Raw genomic sequence first — 20,458 nt, forward strand, 5'->3', positions numbered from 1 at the left:
AATTAAAAAAACGATTAAAAAAATCTCACCTGCATGGGATTATTTATCCCACCCTGCTGGATGGGATAAATAATCCCAGACAGATGAGGTTAACTGGATTAGTTATTCAGACTTCTAACATGCCCAAACACTGGATTGGACAAATTAGCCTGTCTAATCCAATCCAGTCCTGCGTACCAAACGGGCCCTAGAGGTATGTTGAGTGACTAGGCATACCCTTAGGGGTGGGTTGTGACTACCCTCACGTGTATGTTGAGTGACTATCTCGGAGGTATGTTAAGTGACTCCCCCGCAGGTGGGTTGAGTGACTACTCTTGGAAGTATGTTGAATGTGGGTATTAAGTAGGGGTGTTCATCCAATTCAATCCGCACTATTTTGTTTATAGTTCATTCGATCCGCACTAAGTGCGGATTTCATTTTTTAGATCCAATCCAATCCACACAATGGCTCAAATCCAATCCAATCCAATCCGTAAAAGTGCGGATTGGATCGGTTATTTTGGATTGGTTACTTTTTTATATTAAATTATTTAATATTTATGAAAAAAAAAATATTTTTTTTCACATAACTAGTAACAAAATAAAACAAATTATAATTATTTTATGTCTCCAACAACACATTAAAATAAATAACAAATAACAAACTCAAACGAAGTAAAAAAATTATATGTATAAAGAAACGTTTACTTTTTATTTTGAATTGTAGGTAGAAAAAAAATTATATATAATAATAGAATATACATTTTATCTATTAAGTTTTAAAATATAATTGTATTATATATATTAAACTTTTAAATTATTATTTTCTTTACATTAAAATATTATTTGTGTATATAATTTTTTTTAATTTTTTTTATAAAGATGTGTGGATTGAATTGGATCGGTTACTTTTACATGTCAATCAACATCCAATCCGCACTTTGCGGATTGGATTGGATTGGATTGGATCGGTTATTTTATGAACACCCCTAGACTATTAAGTGATTAACTCCAGAAGTATATAAGCGACTACTCTGGAAGAGTATGTTGAGTGACTACCCCCTTGGAGTATGTTAAGTGACTACCCCTTGAGGGCATATTAAGTGACCACCTCCAAGGTGGGTTAAGTGACTACCCCAGGTGGCTTAGTTCAGGTGACTAACTCTTTACCTCTACATTCTTATAGTCCTAGTATCACACCTACTTACGTATGAATATGGATGGTGCAATACTTGCTCTAAGTATCAAGATTATACATTATTAGGCTCTAAAGACAACATGAGAAACAAGGAGGAGATGTCCCGAGGATACGACCCCGGAGTAGGTGCTACCCACCATAAGGACAGTCAGCCAGACTGTACCTCGAGGGTACGTACCCCCACATAGCCCAACGCATCTAACACTCTCCCAGCATCATCCAATCCCGCATGAAACTCAAAGGTGGTTACAAACCCACAAAAATAGTAGGATATTACAACAAGAATTGAACCTCAACTACCCCCGAAAATCAAGGGAATGGTTGAGATATTTTAGCACTAAGGTCGCGTCTCCTAAAGTGAGATGCACAAACTCTTCCCTTATATAAGGGTCACACGACTCACACCTGACCTAGGAAGGGGATCCAAAATTTTACTCACAAGCGAAAACTCTGCTATTTTTTTCTTTGCATTTAAGAGTTTGTTCTTGATTTTACAATCCAGATTAATAATACATAAGGAGAGTGGGTTATTGCCAATATTTAGGATCAAACCTCTTTAAATTTTAGTATTCTTTATTAGCATTTATTATAATTTTAGTTTATTTTCTCATTTATTATGACTCTACGTCAATTGGTTACTAAAAAACAGTCAACATTATTTAACTAACTTGAGCTAGTTAGAGTACTACGAATAATGTTGGGTGTGATGGAAGCTACTATCAAGAATGTTTAGTAAAAGATAGTTCGCTTTGACTTCTAACTCAAGTTATTTCAATTTGAGACAAGAAAAAGAGACAAGGGAAAAAGATGAGACAAGGATTTGAGATGGAGAGTGAAGAAATGAGAGAAGAACCAAGTTTTGAGTTGAGTACTTTGTGATTTTTATGTGAGTTGAGTATTTCTCCATGTCAGCCTCTTCCAGATAGTTTAGTGTTTCTTCATGTGATTTTCACTATTAGAGTTTGTGTATTTCTCCAGCTACCAGTTTTTATAAAAACTTTTTTAATCATAAATATATTGAACAGAAAAATAAATGAATATATTTAGAAAGAAAGGAAAGGACCTGAATTTGCGTATCTTCCAGGTGAACTGTAACAACTGTTACTGTTCGAACTTCTTTTTGTTAGAGTTATTAATTGTTCCAAGTAAAGAATTTTTGGGTTTTAAAATTTAAGTACTTTAGCTCATTGAAATTGTTGGATTTAAGTAGTTTCTAATTTCATTTAATTTTACTATTTAAGTGATTGTTTATGTACTAAACCATGCTCCTTAGACTTTGATATCTACCAAATCATGCCCCTCGAACTTTGACATGCATGTACTAAATCATGTCTTCTGAACTTTCATCCATTTTAGACTTTTTTACTAAAATTGGACAAAAGTCCTTAAATCCAACAATCTCAATAGTTCAGGGGACATTTTTAACAACCTTAAAAGTTCAGGGGGCATGATTTGGTACATGTCAAGTTCTGGGGAACAAAAATCCTAATTAGCCATATTAGAATTCAAATCCAAATAAATATCCCAAAATAATAATTAATTATTTTACAATAAATAATTAATCGATAATTTATAGTATATATATACTATACATACACTATATAATATATATATACATTATATACAATAGTGCCGGTCGAGTTTGGGTATAGGGCCGACCACCATGGCCTTACCGTGGCTGGCGGCTCCGGGGAGCCACCATGGCCATGGTGGCCATAACCGGCCACCATAGGGTTCAATTGCACACCAGCGACACGAGGAGGAGTAGTCACGGGTCAAGATACCCAAGACTCGATTGAGTCTTTAGTGTGTCGTCGGGTTCGAAGAACCTTGCTCACGTCGAGCTGGTACGGGTCGAGAGGGAACAACTTGAAGTTGTTCAGGTTCGAGAAGGGTGGCTTGGACCACTAGGGTCCTAGTTCGGATGGTGGTCCAACCACCGTGGTCCATGGCCACATGGACTGACCATTGCCTTAAACCCAAAAGGGTCTCCTCCCTTTTCAACCGTACATGATAAAGGACAATAGTCCTTGCATGCATCTCATGCATGTTTCGACGTAAACTTTGCATGGTCGGAGTCCCTCCATGAACTCGAGCTCGCATACATGTGGTTGTGATCTTCATAGTACATGGTCGGGTTTTAAATTTAAAAACTGAGCACACATGCAATAAGTATTACTGTAATATTCTAAAAATATAATTGTGTACAGTTTAACATATTTTAATAAATATGAGATTATATCAGTATTTATGCTATAATGAATAAAATTATAATTTATAATCTTATTAAGCTAATTATGTTATAATTAAGAATTTTAGTGTAATGCGTAAATAGGTTTAATTTATAAATTACGAAGATTTTATTGGAATGTATAAATATAATATATGATTTTGGTAAAATAAAATATTTTTAGGTTCGACACCCATGGAGACCAATTGGTGGTTAAGATATCACGACAGTAATAGAATGAGTTATAGAATTGTACTGGGAGCGGTTGGATTATTCGGGGTAGATAGCTTTGATCAAAATATCCCTAAGTTATAAAGTTGTTTAAGTATTAGAATAAATAATTGAGAAATTCTCATTCAACTCCTCTTTCTCTCTTCATCTTCTTCTTCTTTTTTTCTTATATATTTTATATTATTTTATAATACAATCTTACTAATTAGAAATTGTTATTGTTATTATTTAAATGGAGAAGAATAAGAATCGAACTTTATAAAAAATACAACAAATACTAGTTAGAAATTTTTATTTCAAATTGATGATCTTCAAATAAAAAAATCAAATAATAAGAAATTTTTTGTTCATCTCATTAATCACTAATGAGTAATGATCTATATAGGTGCCAATTAATTTGTTGTAGGCCAATTCTAACATTATCTTCATCTGAATCATATCTCATATCTCATATGATAGTGGTGATAAATCTTTTAATTGAAATAAGAAATAAACCATTGCCCAAAATTAGAAGTTTAAATTAAAAACTATATAATTTTTTAGGCAAGAAACCACATAACAAAAATAATATTTTTATGTGAAATTACTAATAAAAATTAACCAGACAATACTTACCAAAAATAATTATATTAAATACTCATCTTATTTGCAGATTATACATTGGATATTTTATTATTATTTTTTTAAGAAAAAATTTTACATAGAAAATTTATACCTACCAAAAACATACCCATTGAATATTTTTCTTATTTGCATACCTACCAAAAAATTTATCTGACAGATAATTTTCCAAATTCGTAGACCATATAGGGAAGTTTTACAGAAGACATCCATTCACATATTCTTAATTCTTCCCTGTAAAGGCAATAATGGGAAGTAAATAATAAAAAATCAGACTTAATTATATACTAAATGTGTTAAGCAAAAAAATTATATGCTAAATGTAGTAATTTGTGTGACTAAAAAAATATAATCAAATTTGTTATATATATACATAACTTTTAATTTATTATTAAAAACATTATCTACAAATTGATGATAATTTTTTATTTATTTTTGGAAACTTTTTGAAACTATACCACCTCCATGATTTTCTGTTTCTTCTAAAAATACAGATATTAAATATACAACAGTAATATATTTTTTCAAATTCAATTTCTTGTTTTTTTATTTTTCAATTTTTATTATTTAATTGTATAATTGTAAAAGTTCTTTCCTTCAAAATAATAATAATAATAATAATAATAATAATAATAATAATAATAATAATAATAAAATCGTTTAATTCTTTTGTAATACTTGAACAAAATACTTATTATAATGCATAATATCACTTTATTTATTATCCTCCCCGCTTGTTTGTTTAAGTACTAGTTCACAGCCCTTCTGCTTTGTGAAAATTGTATTTGACAAACTAATACAAAACCATCCTCTTATAATCTTAATCAAATTTATATTTAATATGACTGAATTGTTTTTGTTTTAATCATATAAATTATAAATATCCTATTGCAATTAAAAAATCTTGAAGATACAAATACAATACAATAAAAAAATGTTAAAAGACACCATCACTACCCAATATATTCATATCATTATTGTTATAAGTAATTAAAATATATAATAAACTTTATGAAATTTTACTAACAAGTGTCACCTCATAGTAGTATTTAGACATCATTAGCAATGCTCCTAATACAATACATTCGATTTTACAAATGAAACTTAGAAAATAAGTGTTATTTGTAGTTTAATTTGGCCTTTTGGTACACCTAACCTAACACAAGGACCAACTGGGGTTACGTTATGACATGATCATCAGCCTAAGAGTGTCCTAATGCAAGACCAGACCTTACAGTAGTCAAAGTTGGGAACTCTCACAGCCTATGGACCCATCTCTCAAGGCGAAGCTGTTTCAATGGTGGCCCATGATTTGGCTTTCTTTTCTGGGGGCATTGCCATTTTCCAGTAGCCTCAGGTACCCCAGAGAGACTAAAGTTTGTTCTTTCAACTAAAGCCTTTCTTTGTACTTCTACAACAGAACTTCTTCCACCAGCTAATGAATCTGTCCCTCTTTTCTTCTTCTTTGGCAATTCAAATAGATTTTCTTCATTTTCTTTGTTAAATCTACCTTTTCTTGTTGTTACAAAACCATCTTTTGAAGTTTCTTCTCCGTCGTTTTCACATCCATGAGTTGATTTTTCAATTGATGCTGCAAAAACCATAAGCTCATCTGTCTTCAGATTACCACTCTTAGGTGATAGAAAGCTAGCTTCTACTTCCAAGTGACCATTTGTTTTTGAATCCTTAACATTCTCCATTGTACGTGCCAACTCTTCAGAAGATTCTCCAACTCTTGTAGCCGCAATACTAATAACTTTAGATAAGTTTTGTTTGCCTTTGTGATCTTCTTGATCCAAATTTGGTAACTCAACATCTTTAGCTGGACTAATTTCCTGGTTTTGTAGTGCTTTGCCTTTTAAGCATTTTGTAAGGACAGTGTCAAAGCACACACCTCTGTCACTTGCCAAGGTTTGACTGTCTCCACTCCTTGAATCATTCTGTAATTTGCAAACATGATAGTAGTGACTAGTGAGGAACAATGAAATAGTTTTAATCTTATTCATTATGGTACAAATTCTCAGAACCCAACTCACAATAACTATAGCTTTTAATCATTTCAAAAATAGAAACAAAAGCCATCAACAAAGGGACCAAAAAAATAGGAGCAGTAAGAACCTTGTCAGAAGACTGTTTTCCATGTTTGTAATATTCACATGTTTTGTTGTCATAGTCGCCAAGCCCATTTGAAATTTCAGCATCATCACTACTTTTATTTCTCCTGAACTCTCTATAGTTATTTCTTTTACTCTCTTCAGCCATAAACTCATTGTTTTCACATTCAGTCTCCTTAGCAAGAGAATCTTTGAAACCATCAGCAGTATCCAAAATTGGAGATTCATACACATAGCTTGAGAGCCAGTTTCTCACGTCAATTGGCTCTAGTAGATTGCAAAAAAAAAAAGTTTTAAACAATCAATTTTCCATTTCAATAAATTGAAATCTCAATTTCACATGTCTCCTGCCTTTTAGCTCATGAAAAGCAATAATGATTCAAAAGCTTCCATTCCCACATATACATTTTCCTCATAAGACAATCTGTTGATAAAATACTGCTAAAGAAATTAAAGAAAGAATTGAAATACTAACCAGAAAGAAGTGAAGCCGAGTATGCAGAATCAGCATTCTACCAATCAAGAAAAACATATATTTTAGTAACTAACACAACAAATCTTGATATTTTCTCAGGAAATAATTGTTTTTCTCTGAAAAAGAATAATTTCTTAGACTGAAAATCTAAGTAACATCACAAGAAGAAAAAGAAGAAGAAAATGCATAGAAAAGTACCTCACTCAAACACTGATCTTCATCTTTATCACTCCCCAAATAGCAGCTATATTCTGAAGACCCATTTGACTTCAGCTTCTGCCCAACGAGGGTTTCATCTTTATTTTCAAATCCTTCAAACCCATCCAAATTTTCTTCCTGTTCTTGGCTAAATTTCTTGTACTCAATTTCACTTTTTCCAGAAATAGAATCCCCAAATTCACAATTGGTGTCTAGTAAGGGTGATTCATACTTATAGCTTGGGAACCAGTGTTCTAGCTCAGGAGGCTCTGTAAAACCCCAAATCAAAATAAATCACTGCAGTTAGCTAACTTTATGAACAAAAGACAATTCAAAATTTATGCTTTGTTTGACTAGTGAGAAAATTGTAGCTTACGAACCAGAGAGAAGGGAAAGCGAAAATGAAGAAGAGCCCAAAATCTGGAAGAATAAAGCGAAACTTAAGAAACGTTGAAATCTAAAACAAAACCCATTAACTCTACCTAAAGATCTTCAAGGGTCGAAGGCAGCAGATTTCCATTACTTTCTCAGGAACCAAACAGAACTCCAAAAAGAAAAATACCCGCAACAAAGAAAATCAGTACCTGAGAATCCGAAGAATTGGAGATAGACAAATCAGAGCTTCGGAGGTGTGATTTGGAAAGCTCCATCAAATTTCTCAGAGCAAAGGAGCATGCTTGAGTTTTTGCTTTAGTATTTGTTGCCGGGTGAATGAAATTGGCGCCAATTTTATGAAATATTTAAACACTGGATTTGGGGAACATATTTCGCTCCCTTTTTTTAAAAAAATTAAATTAAAAATTGCTTAATTAATAATTTGTTTTATTTTTGGCTAATTAGAATTTTTACCCCCTGAACTTTGACATGTACTAAATCATGCCCCCTGAACTTATAAGGTCGTTAAAAATGCTCCCTGAACTATTGAGATTGTTGAATTTAAAGACTTTTCTCCAATTTTAGTAAAAAAAGTCTAACATGGATGAAAGGTCAAGGAGCGTGATTTAGTACATGTCAAAGCTCGAGGAGTATGGTTTGGTCGATATCAAAGTCTGGGGAGCATGGTTAAGTACATAAATAATCACTGAAATAGTAAAATTGAATGAAATTAGACAAAGTCCTTAAATCTAACAATCTCATTCGTTCTGGGGGAATTTTTAACGGCCAGAAAAGTTTAAAGGGCATGATTTAGTACATGTCAAAGTTCCAAAGGTAAAAAATCCTAACTAGCCTTTATTTTTTGCTTTGAGGGCACTATTGGACTTGTTGTGTGATTATTCCATATTTTTACTACAATTTTTTTTAAAAAATAAATAATTTAAGAAAATACTACAAAAAATATTATATTTTCACTTAATAAATGAATTTGATTGGTATTGATATCAATGTACATGTGAGCAAGATAAAGAGGCAAATAAGGAGATCGTAGGGTGCAGGTTAAAGTTCGACATCCGATCCAATCACTACTATAAAAAATAGTCTTTAAAGATGGTTTTAGAGAAATTTGCAACCATAGGCGTTCTAGGAGTCACTAAAGGCGTAAAAAAAATGTCTCTAAAAAGACCCTATAGTGGCAGTTATTTTTTAATAGCCATCTCTAAAAAGATCTTATGGTGGCATAAAGGGACCTTTTAGAGGCGGTTATTGGCAAATGACCGCCACCATAAGTGTTTTTTTATATTTTATATTTTATATTTTAATAGAAGTTCGACGACAGAGAATGATGAATAGAGTGAGAGAGAGTCCGCTTTAACTAAGAAATCATAAATCTAAATGTTAAAGAACATTTTTTTATTGAAAAAAATGCACCACAAATCTGAGGTAGCCGCGAGAACCACCTGCAAACAACAAAAATAAAATGGTAAGAAAAAACACAAAAAGAAAACACATGGCAGAGAGAGAGAGAGAGAGAGAAATGGGACCTTCGACAATGGTTGGGCCGTCGAGGTTGGGTGTCGTCGGTGCTAAAGAGAGTTTTTTCGTCGGCGTTGGTAGGATTTTTGTGGTTGAGGCATCACCGGTGCTAGGGTCGGCGGTGGTTAGGCTAAGAGACACATAGAAAGGGATATGAAAAGAAGAAAGCAAAAAAATTACCTTTCATTGCGGTCGGCGGTGGTTGGTAAGCCAAACAAAGATAGAAAGAGAGGATATATGTATATTTATAGAGAGAGAGAGAGAGAGCGTGTTTCTTTAGGGTTTTTAGGGTTTTTTTTATGGTTGAGGCGGTCTGCTTTTCGTTAGGTTTTTATAAAGGTTCTTAGGGTTTTCTTATGGGTTGAAACCCATTTATAAGTTTGCAACCCCTTTAGAGGCGGTTATTTCCTATTAACCACCTCGCCTCTAAAGGGTTCCAAGACACTTTTTTTCCCTTTTAGCTATAGCAATGCTTTTTTTTAGTGATTGAAAAAATCTGTAGCTGAACCTCTATTTTGTAGTAGTGAGTCCAACTTTTTTTTCCTAAACCGATTCAATCCAATTAATAATTAGATTTGAACATCCAATTTAGGGGTGAGCATAAAATCTAGAAAACCAAAAAAATCGTTCAAACCGACCTACCAAACACCGTTGAAACCGAAACCGACGAAACTGAAAACCAAAAAAACCGCTAACAGTTAAAACTGCCATTGAACGGTCAATTTTTTTTTGGTAATAAACCGATCGAAAAAACTGAAACCGACCGTTATACATATATATATATGTTAATTTATTAAGTTTTTATTTTGCATGTATTATAGTTACAAATAATATATAAAAATAATATATTATTTTTTTATTAATACTAAAATTAAAAGAATAAGATAATTAGTTTTTGAACAATTAATTTGTATGTTTGTAGTTGTAAAATGTAGAATAATATATTTATAGAATAAATTGGATTTTTTTTTTAAAAAAAAAGTTCAGTTTGGGCGGTTTAAACCGACCAAATCGAGGTTCAAAACGATCGGTTTTAAGATAGGTTCTGGATTGGTCGGTCGGTTTTCGAATTGTACCAATCCAGACCAAAAACTGAATTTTGGATTTTTATATAGAAAAAAACTAACCAAACCGACCGATGCTCGGCCCTAATCCAATTCAATCCAACTAGACCTCAAAATGTCATCCAATCTAATCTAATTACTAATTGGATTAGATCGGTTTTTTAATTTGATAACCAATTACACTTAACTTTAATATTAACTTAAAAATATGAAGAAAAATACCTAAAAACTAAATATAACAATTTATTTAAGTTTAATACTCTAAAAAAAATATCATACTTACGAGTTTAATACAACTAAAAGTTTGAGATAACTAAAACAACAACACTGTCAACTAATAAATAGAATAAAGAAACATAAAAATAAATACACAAAACAACTAAGTGTTACAAATTCAACACCAAAAAAATGAATAGCTACTATTGTTGTCGAGCAAATTTCGCAACACCAAAAAATATGATTTAATCGATAAGACAGGGAATTATTTGAGAGATGACAAGTGCGAGTATTCAACCTAAAATGGCGAGTACTCGGATGGGAATGCGAGAGTAAACAATAAGGCTGGAAAAAATAAGTAAGACGATGAATTATAGTGGTTCAGTCAGATTTCGTTCTGCTTAGTCAACTGTAGCAAAGGATTCGTAGGTCCATTTTCATGGTGGATCACCCCTTTATATACAAAGTAGGTGTCCAATCGGTTACATGAGGATCACATTTATTGTTAATCCATAATTTTACACATTGAATTGCAATGACTAAACTCAAACAACGTTAACATTAATAAATGTATGACAGTTACTAAATTCATCAACGTATGCGTCTTTCGCATCTGCGAGTTGACCGTTCATGTTCCGTCTGTTGAGCTCGTAGGGTCGCACATACGTTTGGAACGTCTGCGTCCTTAGGTAATCGCCCTTTGTAGACGTCGCATGTTGAAGCTGGTAATATCTGGACAGGCGAACTTATATTGGTCTGTTAGGGCTATTGGGTCGCTGGGACCGAAACTGCATCATAGGGCATTGGTCTCTATACTCGTCGCGGAGGTATAGAGGGGGACACTCGCACATGTTCTGACATATGCGAATTGGATCTACCCTGCATGATGAGAATTATGGTTATGCGGTGTGACTTAAGTCGCACCTACAGTATCTCGCTATTTTTAGCCTGCGCGAGGTCTAAACTTCGAGAAATCTCTCACGGACATTCAGCCTTCATTGGAAATCTGAATACACGTGTCCTTTAAAGAGGATTCTGGTCTCGAGTTTCTAGGTGAGAGAAATCTCACTATAACACATGCCCCTAGTTTCGCGACGTGACTAGAGCGGTCACTGAGGGAAACTATTGCTCGAGAGACAGGTGAAAGGTTGTCACGAGGAGGTGACCTTTTGGTTGTCCCATCGAGGGTTTCGAAAAATGACGGCTGTAATAATTAATTTTTATTATCTCTAGGATGCCACGTCACAAAACCCTTCGGTTTTCGTGTAGGCGTGGCCATAATTGGCCGTTAGATTGGGCGACCTTAGGCATTCTGACTGCCACGTGTCATGATCCCAATTAATAAGGGATATGGGTATTTAAACGCTTTGATACGAATCAAATTTCCCCATTTTCCCTCTTTTCTCTTAACTTCCCTCTAGTTCATACACTTCAGAAAAAGTTCATCCCCGTACTTCGCCACTTTTACAACATTTCCAATTTCAGGCGTGATCGAGAGCAGTTCGCGGGAATCAAAACTAAAGGTTAGTTTTCTGCATTTTTCGTTTTTGTTTTTAGAGAAATTGCACTTTACTTTCTGGGTTTGGATTTTTTCGAAGACTTTTTAGGAGTGTATGCTAGTGGGTATTTATGTGTTTTGGGTCAATGAAACTGGGTAATATTCATAGTGTAGGGCCTGTAAATTGACATAACCGCATACAATTCATAGGCACTGATTCACGTCTCGAATGCTCGCGGACATTCGGATGAACAATTTGAATGTTCGCGGGTGTTCGGATGAACAATTTGAATAATCGCATGTTTCCAAGACTTATTTCCGCTTAACTATTAGCTAGATCTTTTAGGATCTTTACATGTCGCGGGCTGAGTGGTGAGAGTATTAAGTGCCATTCCAAATGGTGGGTGTGTCACAGTATTCTAATGGCTATATATGCGATTATATGTCCCTTGAGATACTGAGATACACCCAGCCATTTGTTGACGTGCGTTAATACTCGAATGACCGTACTCTTTGGTTGATAGGTAGTCTCGAAACGGTGGGAGTCTCCCAGTAACTTCAGGGTTATGCTCGAAAATGCATACCTCTTGAGTCACTGGGATACGCCCAGCCGTTTCTGGAGGTATACCGCACAACCGAGGATGCGTGAATTACTCGCCCAAAGATAGTTATATTTCTTCTCGCATGTTGATAGGAGGGTCGGCCGCACGTAGCTTGACCTTCCTGTCGAATGCGACTTTTATAATCTACTGCGGGTGAGATCACTTACCTTTATTTTTTCACACATCCATCACGCTGAAAAGATCTTCTATCTTTCAGATGAGCGATCTATCGGATAGCCAGCAGCTCGGCTCAGGAGGTCGCGCCTTTTGACGGGGAGTCGGACCAAGAGAGAGACAGTTTTCTCCCTACGGACATCTCCGAAATGGAGGCCGGCGGAGAGATAGAGTTAGGTCCGATGTCTTCTGTAGACATCGAGAGGATGGTACAGGAGCTCGCTGAACCTGGGACAATCGATATTCGAGATAGCGAATCCACAGTGTCAGCACGCGACTACCTCATACATACGAGACATGCTCCCGACATCGAGGTCGAGGAGGTGGAGGAGGAATGGACCACTCCGGTCCGTGAGTCAGGTGGGGAAGAAGAGGAAGCGGAAGGGAGCGGGACGGATTCGGTTGACGACTCCCAATTGAACGAACCCTTCTCATGCGAAGACTTAGTCTCGAGGGTCGCCAAATCTGACTTCACCACCTTCGTGAGGTTGAATTTGTTGCGACTTGCGTTTCAACGTCCCAAACCATCTCAGAGAGCGCATCTTCCGTTCACCAACCCTGCGATTATCCCTACAGAGGACGTGGTCGTCTCAATACCCATTCTTCGATGTGGTGTATCGGTCCCATTTCATCCTTTCGTCGCAGCCATTCTCAGGCGATATGACGTATCGCCCTTTCAGCTAACACCCAACAGTTATCGCACTGTACTAGCTTTCTATGCGATGTACATGGAGTATGCTCATAGGGCACCGTCAGTAGAGGAGTTTAGTTACTTCTATGACATAAAGAGCGTGGGTCTTCATAACGGCTTCTATTGCTTTAGTAAATGGGCGACTTCTGAAATAAACAGTGTCGAGGGGATGGTATCGAACATGGGTGACTGGAAGTCGAAGTGGTTTTACGTTTTTAAGGTTCCTGGGATTAGAACTGACTTTAATCGCAGACCCAGTATGTCGCGTATTTGTTGACTTAGATATAATTTGTACTTTGTTCTCTGAGATCTTTTGCTAACTCGCTTTTTGTTGTTATCGCAGATAGACCAGCTCGACCCACTCTTGACGCGACTAGAAAGGAGAGAGTGTATCGAAATTCTCGGGAGTCTTCCGTACAAGATCGCGACTGGCGATTACTGTGCACAACTGCGAAATTGCGAGAACACCAGCTGATCCCTGAGAACGCGAGTCTTCAACGGGAGCCAGTATATAAAGAACCATCTGAGAAGCAGCAAGAGCGGATTGACAAACGTCTTTCTAAGCAAACTCCTCGGCAAATTTCAGGTAACTCGTCTTTTTGCTATAAACTGACGGGTAGGATTGTGATTTTTTACTTATCTGTCCTTTTTGCTTGTAGACATGACTTTTTTGAAGTCTGCCCCCGTCCTGAAAATCAAGCAAAAGGGTGGAACACCGGCGACTTCGCCGGTCGTCGCCCAAAAGAGGAAGAGCGATGTGATGGCTTCGCTTGTCGCAGATTCTTCCAAGAAGTTGGCCAAGACTACTCAGGATAAGGGGAAGAAAGTCGTCATCGACTCTCCAGTTCGTGCTCGCGACTTCCTGGCCATGCAGGAAAAATTTCTGACTGAGATCCCTTACGAGGATCTCGTTGCTCGATCTACTGAACTGGCCGTGCAATCCATGGCTTTGTTCATGAAAGCCGCGGCTACTCCTTCGAAGGAAGCTGATTCGCTGAAGAGGCAGAACGCCCATTTTCAAGAAAATATAAAGAAGCTGAAGCAGGATGTGGCGAGGATGGAGGAGCTTAACAAGGCCAAGGAGAAGGAGCTCGAGGAACTCAGCAGGGCAAAAGAACAGGCGGAGCTCGAGCTCAAGAAGTCGCAGACAACGATCGTTGAGATGGCTCGCAACTTGGAGGCTGAGAAAGAGAATGGGAAGAAACAGTACGATCAGGCTGTGTCTGATTACATTTATACCACTCTTTCCAAAGTCCCTGACTTCGACTTCTCGCTGCTTGGAGCTGAAGCTGCTGAGATGGCTGAAGCCTTTCGCGCCATGTCTCCTACCCAGACTCAAGGTGGGGGAGGCAACCTTCCGGACGAAATCGAGGGAGTACAGGCTGAAGAGGTCGAGAATGAGGTCGTCAGCAAGATCGCGGACGAGGCTGCTCCTGATGAGACTACTCCCGTTGCTCCAGACGCTTGATTATTTTCTATCTTATGTTGTTGTTTAATTTCACTCTCTTTTTTCTTTATATATGCGGTACACGGGTACTCGCACTTCTGTACTTAAAGAAATTTATCTTACCTTTTGGACAAATTTCTATCCTCGCGGGGATAGCTTTATACTTTAATATTTACGCAGTACACGGGTACTTGCGATTTTTATATTATTTTAACTTTGATTACAGCTTGGTGTAATCGCAATTTTATATATAGTAATATGCGACTTTAATTACAGCTTGGTGTAATAAAGTAGAAATATTTACTAAGTTGGTAATTTAAATTTAAATCACTCGAAAAGCTTAGTAAGTAATTTTATTCATGCAATCAGTAATACATGCGAGTACACATGCCCCTATACTTAGGATTTTTGAACAAAAAATATCTAAGTATAAGTGTTCGAATTAACATAACCGAATAACGCGAATATTACTGATAATAAAATTTCAAGCTCTCGCTATTCCATGCTCGTGGAATCGCGGTTCCATCGAGTGTTGCGAGTCGATAAGTGGCATCACCAATTTGATCTGCGATTATGTATGGTCCTTCCCAATTGTCCCCAAAGACTCCATGAGATGGGACTTTGGTGTTTGGCATTACCCTTCTAAGGACCAAGTCTCCTACTCGCAGAGTTTTTATCTTTACTTTCGAGTTAAAGTACCTTGCTGTTCGTTGTTGATAAGCCGCGTTTTGTAGTTGCGCTTTATCACGCTTTTCTTCCAAAAGATCAAGGCAAAACAACTGATTTTCGTTGTTCTGCGAGATATCGAAAGCATCTCTGCGTAAGGAACCTGCCCCCACTTCTATTGGCAACATGGCCTCGCACCCGTAACAAAGCGAGAAGGGTGTTTCGCCGGTTGTAGATCGAGGGGTTGTGTTATAAGACCATAGGACTGGCGATAATTCGTCTGGCCATGCCCCTTTGCGATCTTCTAACTTTCCCTTTATGGTGTGCTTAATTATTTTATTGACTGCTTCAGTCTGTCCATTACTCTGTGGGTAAGCGACTGCGGAAAAGGCTTTTTTAATCCCTAAATCATCGCATAGCTGTCGCATTTCTTTACAGTCAAACTGTTTTCCATTATCTGAAATGAGTTTGTGCGGAATGCCAAAACGACAAATGATGGAAGTGTAGACGAACTCGCGTAACTTTGTCGCAGTGATGGTTGCGAGTGCTTTCGCTTCAGCCCACTTCGTGAAATAGTCGACCGCAACTACAGCATATTTGACTCCGCCTTTTCCTTTGGGTAACTCACCGATTAAATCAATCCCCCATATCGCAAAGGGCCAGGGACTCGTGATAGAATGGAGGTTACTCGGGGGTTGGTGTGTGTAAGTGGCTATTCGCTGGCATCTATCACACTTTTTTGCAAATGCGAGGGCATCTTGTCGCAATGTTGGCCAGTAATATCCTTGTCGCATAATTTTTAAGGCAAGGGAATTACCTCCAGTATGATTTCCACAAATTCCTTCATGCACTTCACGCAGTATGTAACCGCAACCTTCTCCACCGATACATCTGAGAAGTGGTTGACTAAAACTTCGGCGATACGAACTCTGGTCATATATCACATAACGGGCTGCTCGTTGTCGCAATTTTCTTGCTTCTATTTTATCGTCAGGTAGGAGCCGCTTGTCAAGGTATGTGATGATAGGAGTCATCCAGGTAATCTCCTGAACGTCATCGATCTCCATGATTGTTTCTCGATCTATAGTTGGATGAGACAATACATCTACCGAAATTACATCGAGTAATTCGGTTTCTCTGGTGGAGGCCAGTCGGGCCAATGCGTCTGCGTGGGCATTTTGAGTACGCGGTACTCGAGACACAACTACATGTTTGAACTTCTGCATTATTTCTCGAACGATGGCTAAGTATTTAACCAATCTTCCGCCTCTCGCTAGGTATTCTCCACTCACTTGACATACCACGATTTGAGAGTCGCTAAATGCTTGTAGATATTCGACTTTCATCTCGAGGGCCAATTTCAGACCTGCGATTAAAGCCTCATACTCGGCTTCATTGTTAGATGCAGGGAATTCAAAACGTAGAGCAGCGTGTACCTTGAAATTATTGGGACTGATTAACAAGATCCCGCTGCCAGAACCTTCATTATTTGAGGCTCCATCGACATACAATGTCCATACCTCTTTGCCCATCATGGCGATGTCAGTTCCTCCCTCTACAACCGCCACCTCTGTGCTTGGGAACTCAAGTATAAAATCTGCCAGGGCTTGCCCCTTGATCGCAGTTCTTGGTTTATACTTGATGTCGAACTGACTCAACTCCATCGCCCACTTTAACAATCTCCCCGATGTCTCTGGCTTAGCCAAAACCTGTCTTAAGGGGAAGTTTGTCAAAACTTCAATGCTGTGAGCCTGGAAATAAGGTCGCAATTTTCTTGAGGATATTATCAAGGCGAAAGCCAGTTTCTCCATTTGAGGATAACGCATCTCGGCGTCTAATAATCGCTTACTGACGTAGTACACCGGTTGTTGACGTCCTTGGTCCTCGCGGACTAGTACTGAACTGATCGCGTACTCGGAGACGGCTAAATAAATAGACAAAACCTCTCCGGGCAATGGTTTTGATAGAATTGGAGGTTGCCCCAGATGCGTTTTTAACGCTTGAAAAGCCTGCTCGCATTTCTCATCCCATTGAAACCTCTTGTTACCTTTCAAAATCTGAAAAAACTCTTTACACTTGTCAGAGGATCTGGATATGAAGCGGTTTAAAGCCGCGACTTTGCCTGTGAGGCTCTGAACCTCCTTTGGCTTAGTCGGTGACGGCATTTCTACCAACGCTCTAATCTTTGCAGGATTGGCTTCTATTCCTCGCTGATTTACCATAAAACCAAGGAATTTTCCGGAACCCACTCCGAAGACGCATTTTAAGGGGTTTAGACGCATCTTATATCGTCGCAATATGCCGAACATGGCCTGTAAGTGCGTAATATGATCCTCCGCATGTTGCGATTTTACGAGCATATCGTCAACATATACCTCCATTGTCTTTCCAATAAGATCTGCGAACATCATATTCACTAGCCTTTGATAAGTCGCACCTGCGTTTATTAAACCAAAAGGCATTACCTTGTAACAGTATAATCCTCGATCAGTAATGAACGAGGTATGTTCTTGGTCTGGTTCGTACATCGGGATTTGATTGTATCCCGAGTATGCATCCATGAAGCTTAAAAGTGCGTGACCTGCAGTGGCATCGACAAGCTGGTCAATGCTAGGAAGAGGAAAGCTGTCTTTGGGACAGGCTTTGTTCAAATCTGTAAAGTCAACGCATGTACGCCATGAGCCATTGGGCTTTGGCACGAGTACTGGGTTAGCTAACCAGTCGGGGTAAAATGACTCCCGTATAAAGCCGCAGGCAAGGAGGCGGTCAACTTCCTCTTTCAGCGCTTGGTACCTCGCGGGGTCCATTTTGCGGCGCTTTTGTCGGACACCTCGCACTTCTGGGTCAATGTTCAAGCGATGACACATGACCTGTGGAGATATCCCGACCATATCTGAATGTTTCCAGGCAAAAATTTCAAGATTTTGTTTTAGAAAAGTCGTCAAGCGTTCTCGCAACTGTATATTTAATCTAGAACCAATCTTTAAAACCTTATTATTGTCCATAGGATCTATAGGTACCTCGATTGTGTCTTCCGCGGCTTGGGCTGCGGCGGTGTGATCAAGGATTCTTGGGTCCAAGTCTAGGTTGTCCACGTGCGGTACCTCCTCGATCCTGAGGATCTCCTGGCGAGGTGGTGGTGCATTCAAAAGGTAAATAACATTAACTGTCCTTTTTTCTGCGAGCTTAACAGCTGCATTGTAACATTCTCGAGAGTCAGATTGGACTCCCCTCACTGATCCTACTCCAGAGGGAGTGGGGAACTTCATTGTTAGATGATAGATCGAAGTTACGATCTTCATCTCCTTCAGAATTGGCCGCCCAATCACGGCGTTATACGCTGAGTATTGGTCGATTACTGCGAAGTCGGCCATCGACTTGGCAGTTATTGGGGCAGTTCCCAAAGTGATTGGGAGTTTGATCATTCCTTTGATAGCTATGACATCTCCCGAGAAGCCATAGATGCTCGATGTCATTGGCCGCAAATCCTTTTCTTGTAACCCCATTTGCTTGAAGGCTTGGAAGTTCAGTAAATTCACCGAGCTTCCATTGTCGACCAATATGCGATGGACGTTGTCTCCACCTATATTGGCGACTATCACGAGTGCGTCAGAATGCGGGTGGTGGACCCATCTCGCATCGCTCTCCATAAAGACAATGTCCTCGCATTCTTTCTTGAAGAGCTTCTCCGGCCGTTCACCAAGATTGTTTACATTGGTTAACGGCCTCTCCTTAGCTTCTCTAGCATACCTTTCTTGTGACTTGCGAGAGTCGCCAGCGATATGCGGTCCTCCGATTATGGTTAAAATGTTGCGAGGCGTTCTCGAGCCACTCGCGTTCTGACTATCTTCTTTGCCATCCGCTTGGGGATGTCTTTCCTCGTTTCTCTTATATTTGTCGAACTTTCCCCTTCTGATCAATTCCTCAATCTCGTCCTGCAAGACCCAACACTCAAGGGTAGTGTGACCGATGTCTTTGTGGTACTTACAGAACTTTTTGGGATCTCTTCGGTCGCGATTTCCCCTGATGGGAGGCGGCTTCTTGAAGACGCCATTCCTCTCCTCAATCGCATAGATATGGTCTCGAGGTACGGCAAGTTCGGTATAATTGACGAAGCGAGGTCCCCCTTTTCTTTTTGGCGAGGACTCCTTTTTTGGGGGTGATTTAGCCAACTTCGGGCTCCGCGGTTTGCGTGGACTGCGTCTTCTGGGGCTTCGGCCCCTGGAATTCTTTCCTCGCGGACTGCGGGACCGCGACCGCGGTATGGGCGATCGCCGTTTGTTCTTGCCCTTCTCCAATTCCGCCAAGGAATTCTCGATTCTCTTATGAGGTTCGGCCATGGCGAAGAATTCTACCAAGGATTCTGGCCTTCGGGCCTGTAGCTCTTTCCAGAAGTCGGTTTTTGGTAAGATACCTGTTATTAGCATGCAAACAAGCGAAGACTCGGGGGCCTTCTCAACCTTCGTTACTTCGGCGTTAAAACGCTTGAAATAATTTTGCAAAGACTCACCAGGCTCTTGTTTGATATTGGCCAAAGTCGTATAGGGTGGCCTATATGTCATCGTGGCCTGGAAATGTGTGAGGAATAAGTCGACGAAGTTCTCCCACGTCGATATCGATGCCTCTGGTAATTGGGTGAACCAATCATGGGCATTCTCCTCGAGTGTGGCCGCGAGTATGCGACACTTCGCAAGTTGCTGTACCTGGTCCACTTCCATTATAGTGTTAAACTTTTCTAGGTAATCTAACGGGTTAGAAGTACCTTTATATTTGAGGGATTCGGATAAACGAAACCCCTTTGGAAGTTGGGCCTGTCGCACTTCTGCGGTAAAAGGCGAGGTGCCGTGCAGCTTGTATATGGGCTTACGCTGCTGCTCGAGCATCTTCAAGGCTTGCAGAAGCATACTTTGATCGATTCTTCCTGTCGCAGGGGATGGAGTTGCTACAACAGCGGGGCTCGCAGCCACTGCGGCAAGGTTCGAAGGGATATTGATCCCAGTAGTCGTGATCGGCGCGATAGGCGGGTTGTTAACTGTATTGACACCCTGATCGCCCGTATGGGGATCATGGAGCGTCTCCGTGTTATGCGGGCCGCGGGAGCGCGCCCTAAAGACTGCGTTGAGATGATCACGCAGATCACCTC

The 20,458-nt window shown here is 38.9% G+C and overlaps 1 protein-coding gene across 1 annotated transcript; it reads right to left on the reverse strand.

Moving 5' to 3' along the window:
• Nucleotides 1-5,236: 5,236 nt before the first annotated feature.
• LOC115715885 (uncharacterized) lies at nucleotides 5,237-7,783 on the reverse strand. Its single transcript, XM_030644561.2, has 6 exons — nucleotides 7,631-7,783; nucleotides 7,427-7,466; nucleotides 7,047-7,315; nucleotides 6,849-6,885; nucleotides 6,378-6,640; nucleotides 5,237-6,199 (listed from the first exon to the last, which is right to left on the reverse strand). Exons 1-6 carry the CDS (start codon nucleotides 7,694-7,696, stop codon nucleotides 5,516-5,518), a joined length of 1,359 nt encoding a protein of 452 aa, XP_030500421.2. The 5' UTR covers nucleotides 7,697-7,783; the 3' UTR covers nucleotides 5,237-5,515.
• Nucleotides 7,784-20,458: the final 12,675 nt, after the last annotated feature.

The sequence above is a fragment of the Cannabis sativa genome, chromosome 5 (genome assembly GCF_029168945.1).
Source record: "Cannabis sativa cultivar Pink pepper isolate KNU-18-1 chromosome 5, ASM2916894v1, whole genome shotgun sequence".
NCBI lineage: Eukaryota > Viridiplantae > Streptophyta > Magnoliopsida > Rosales > Cannabaceae > Cannabis > Cannabis sativa.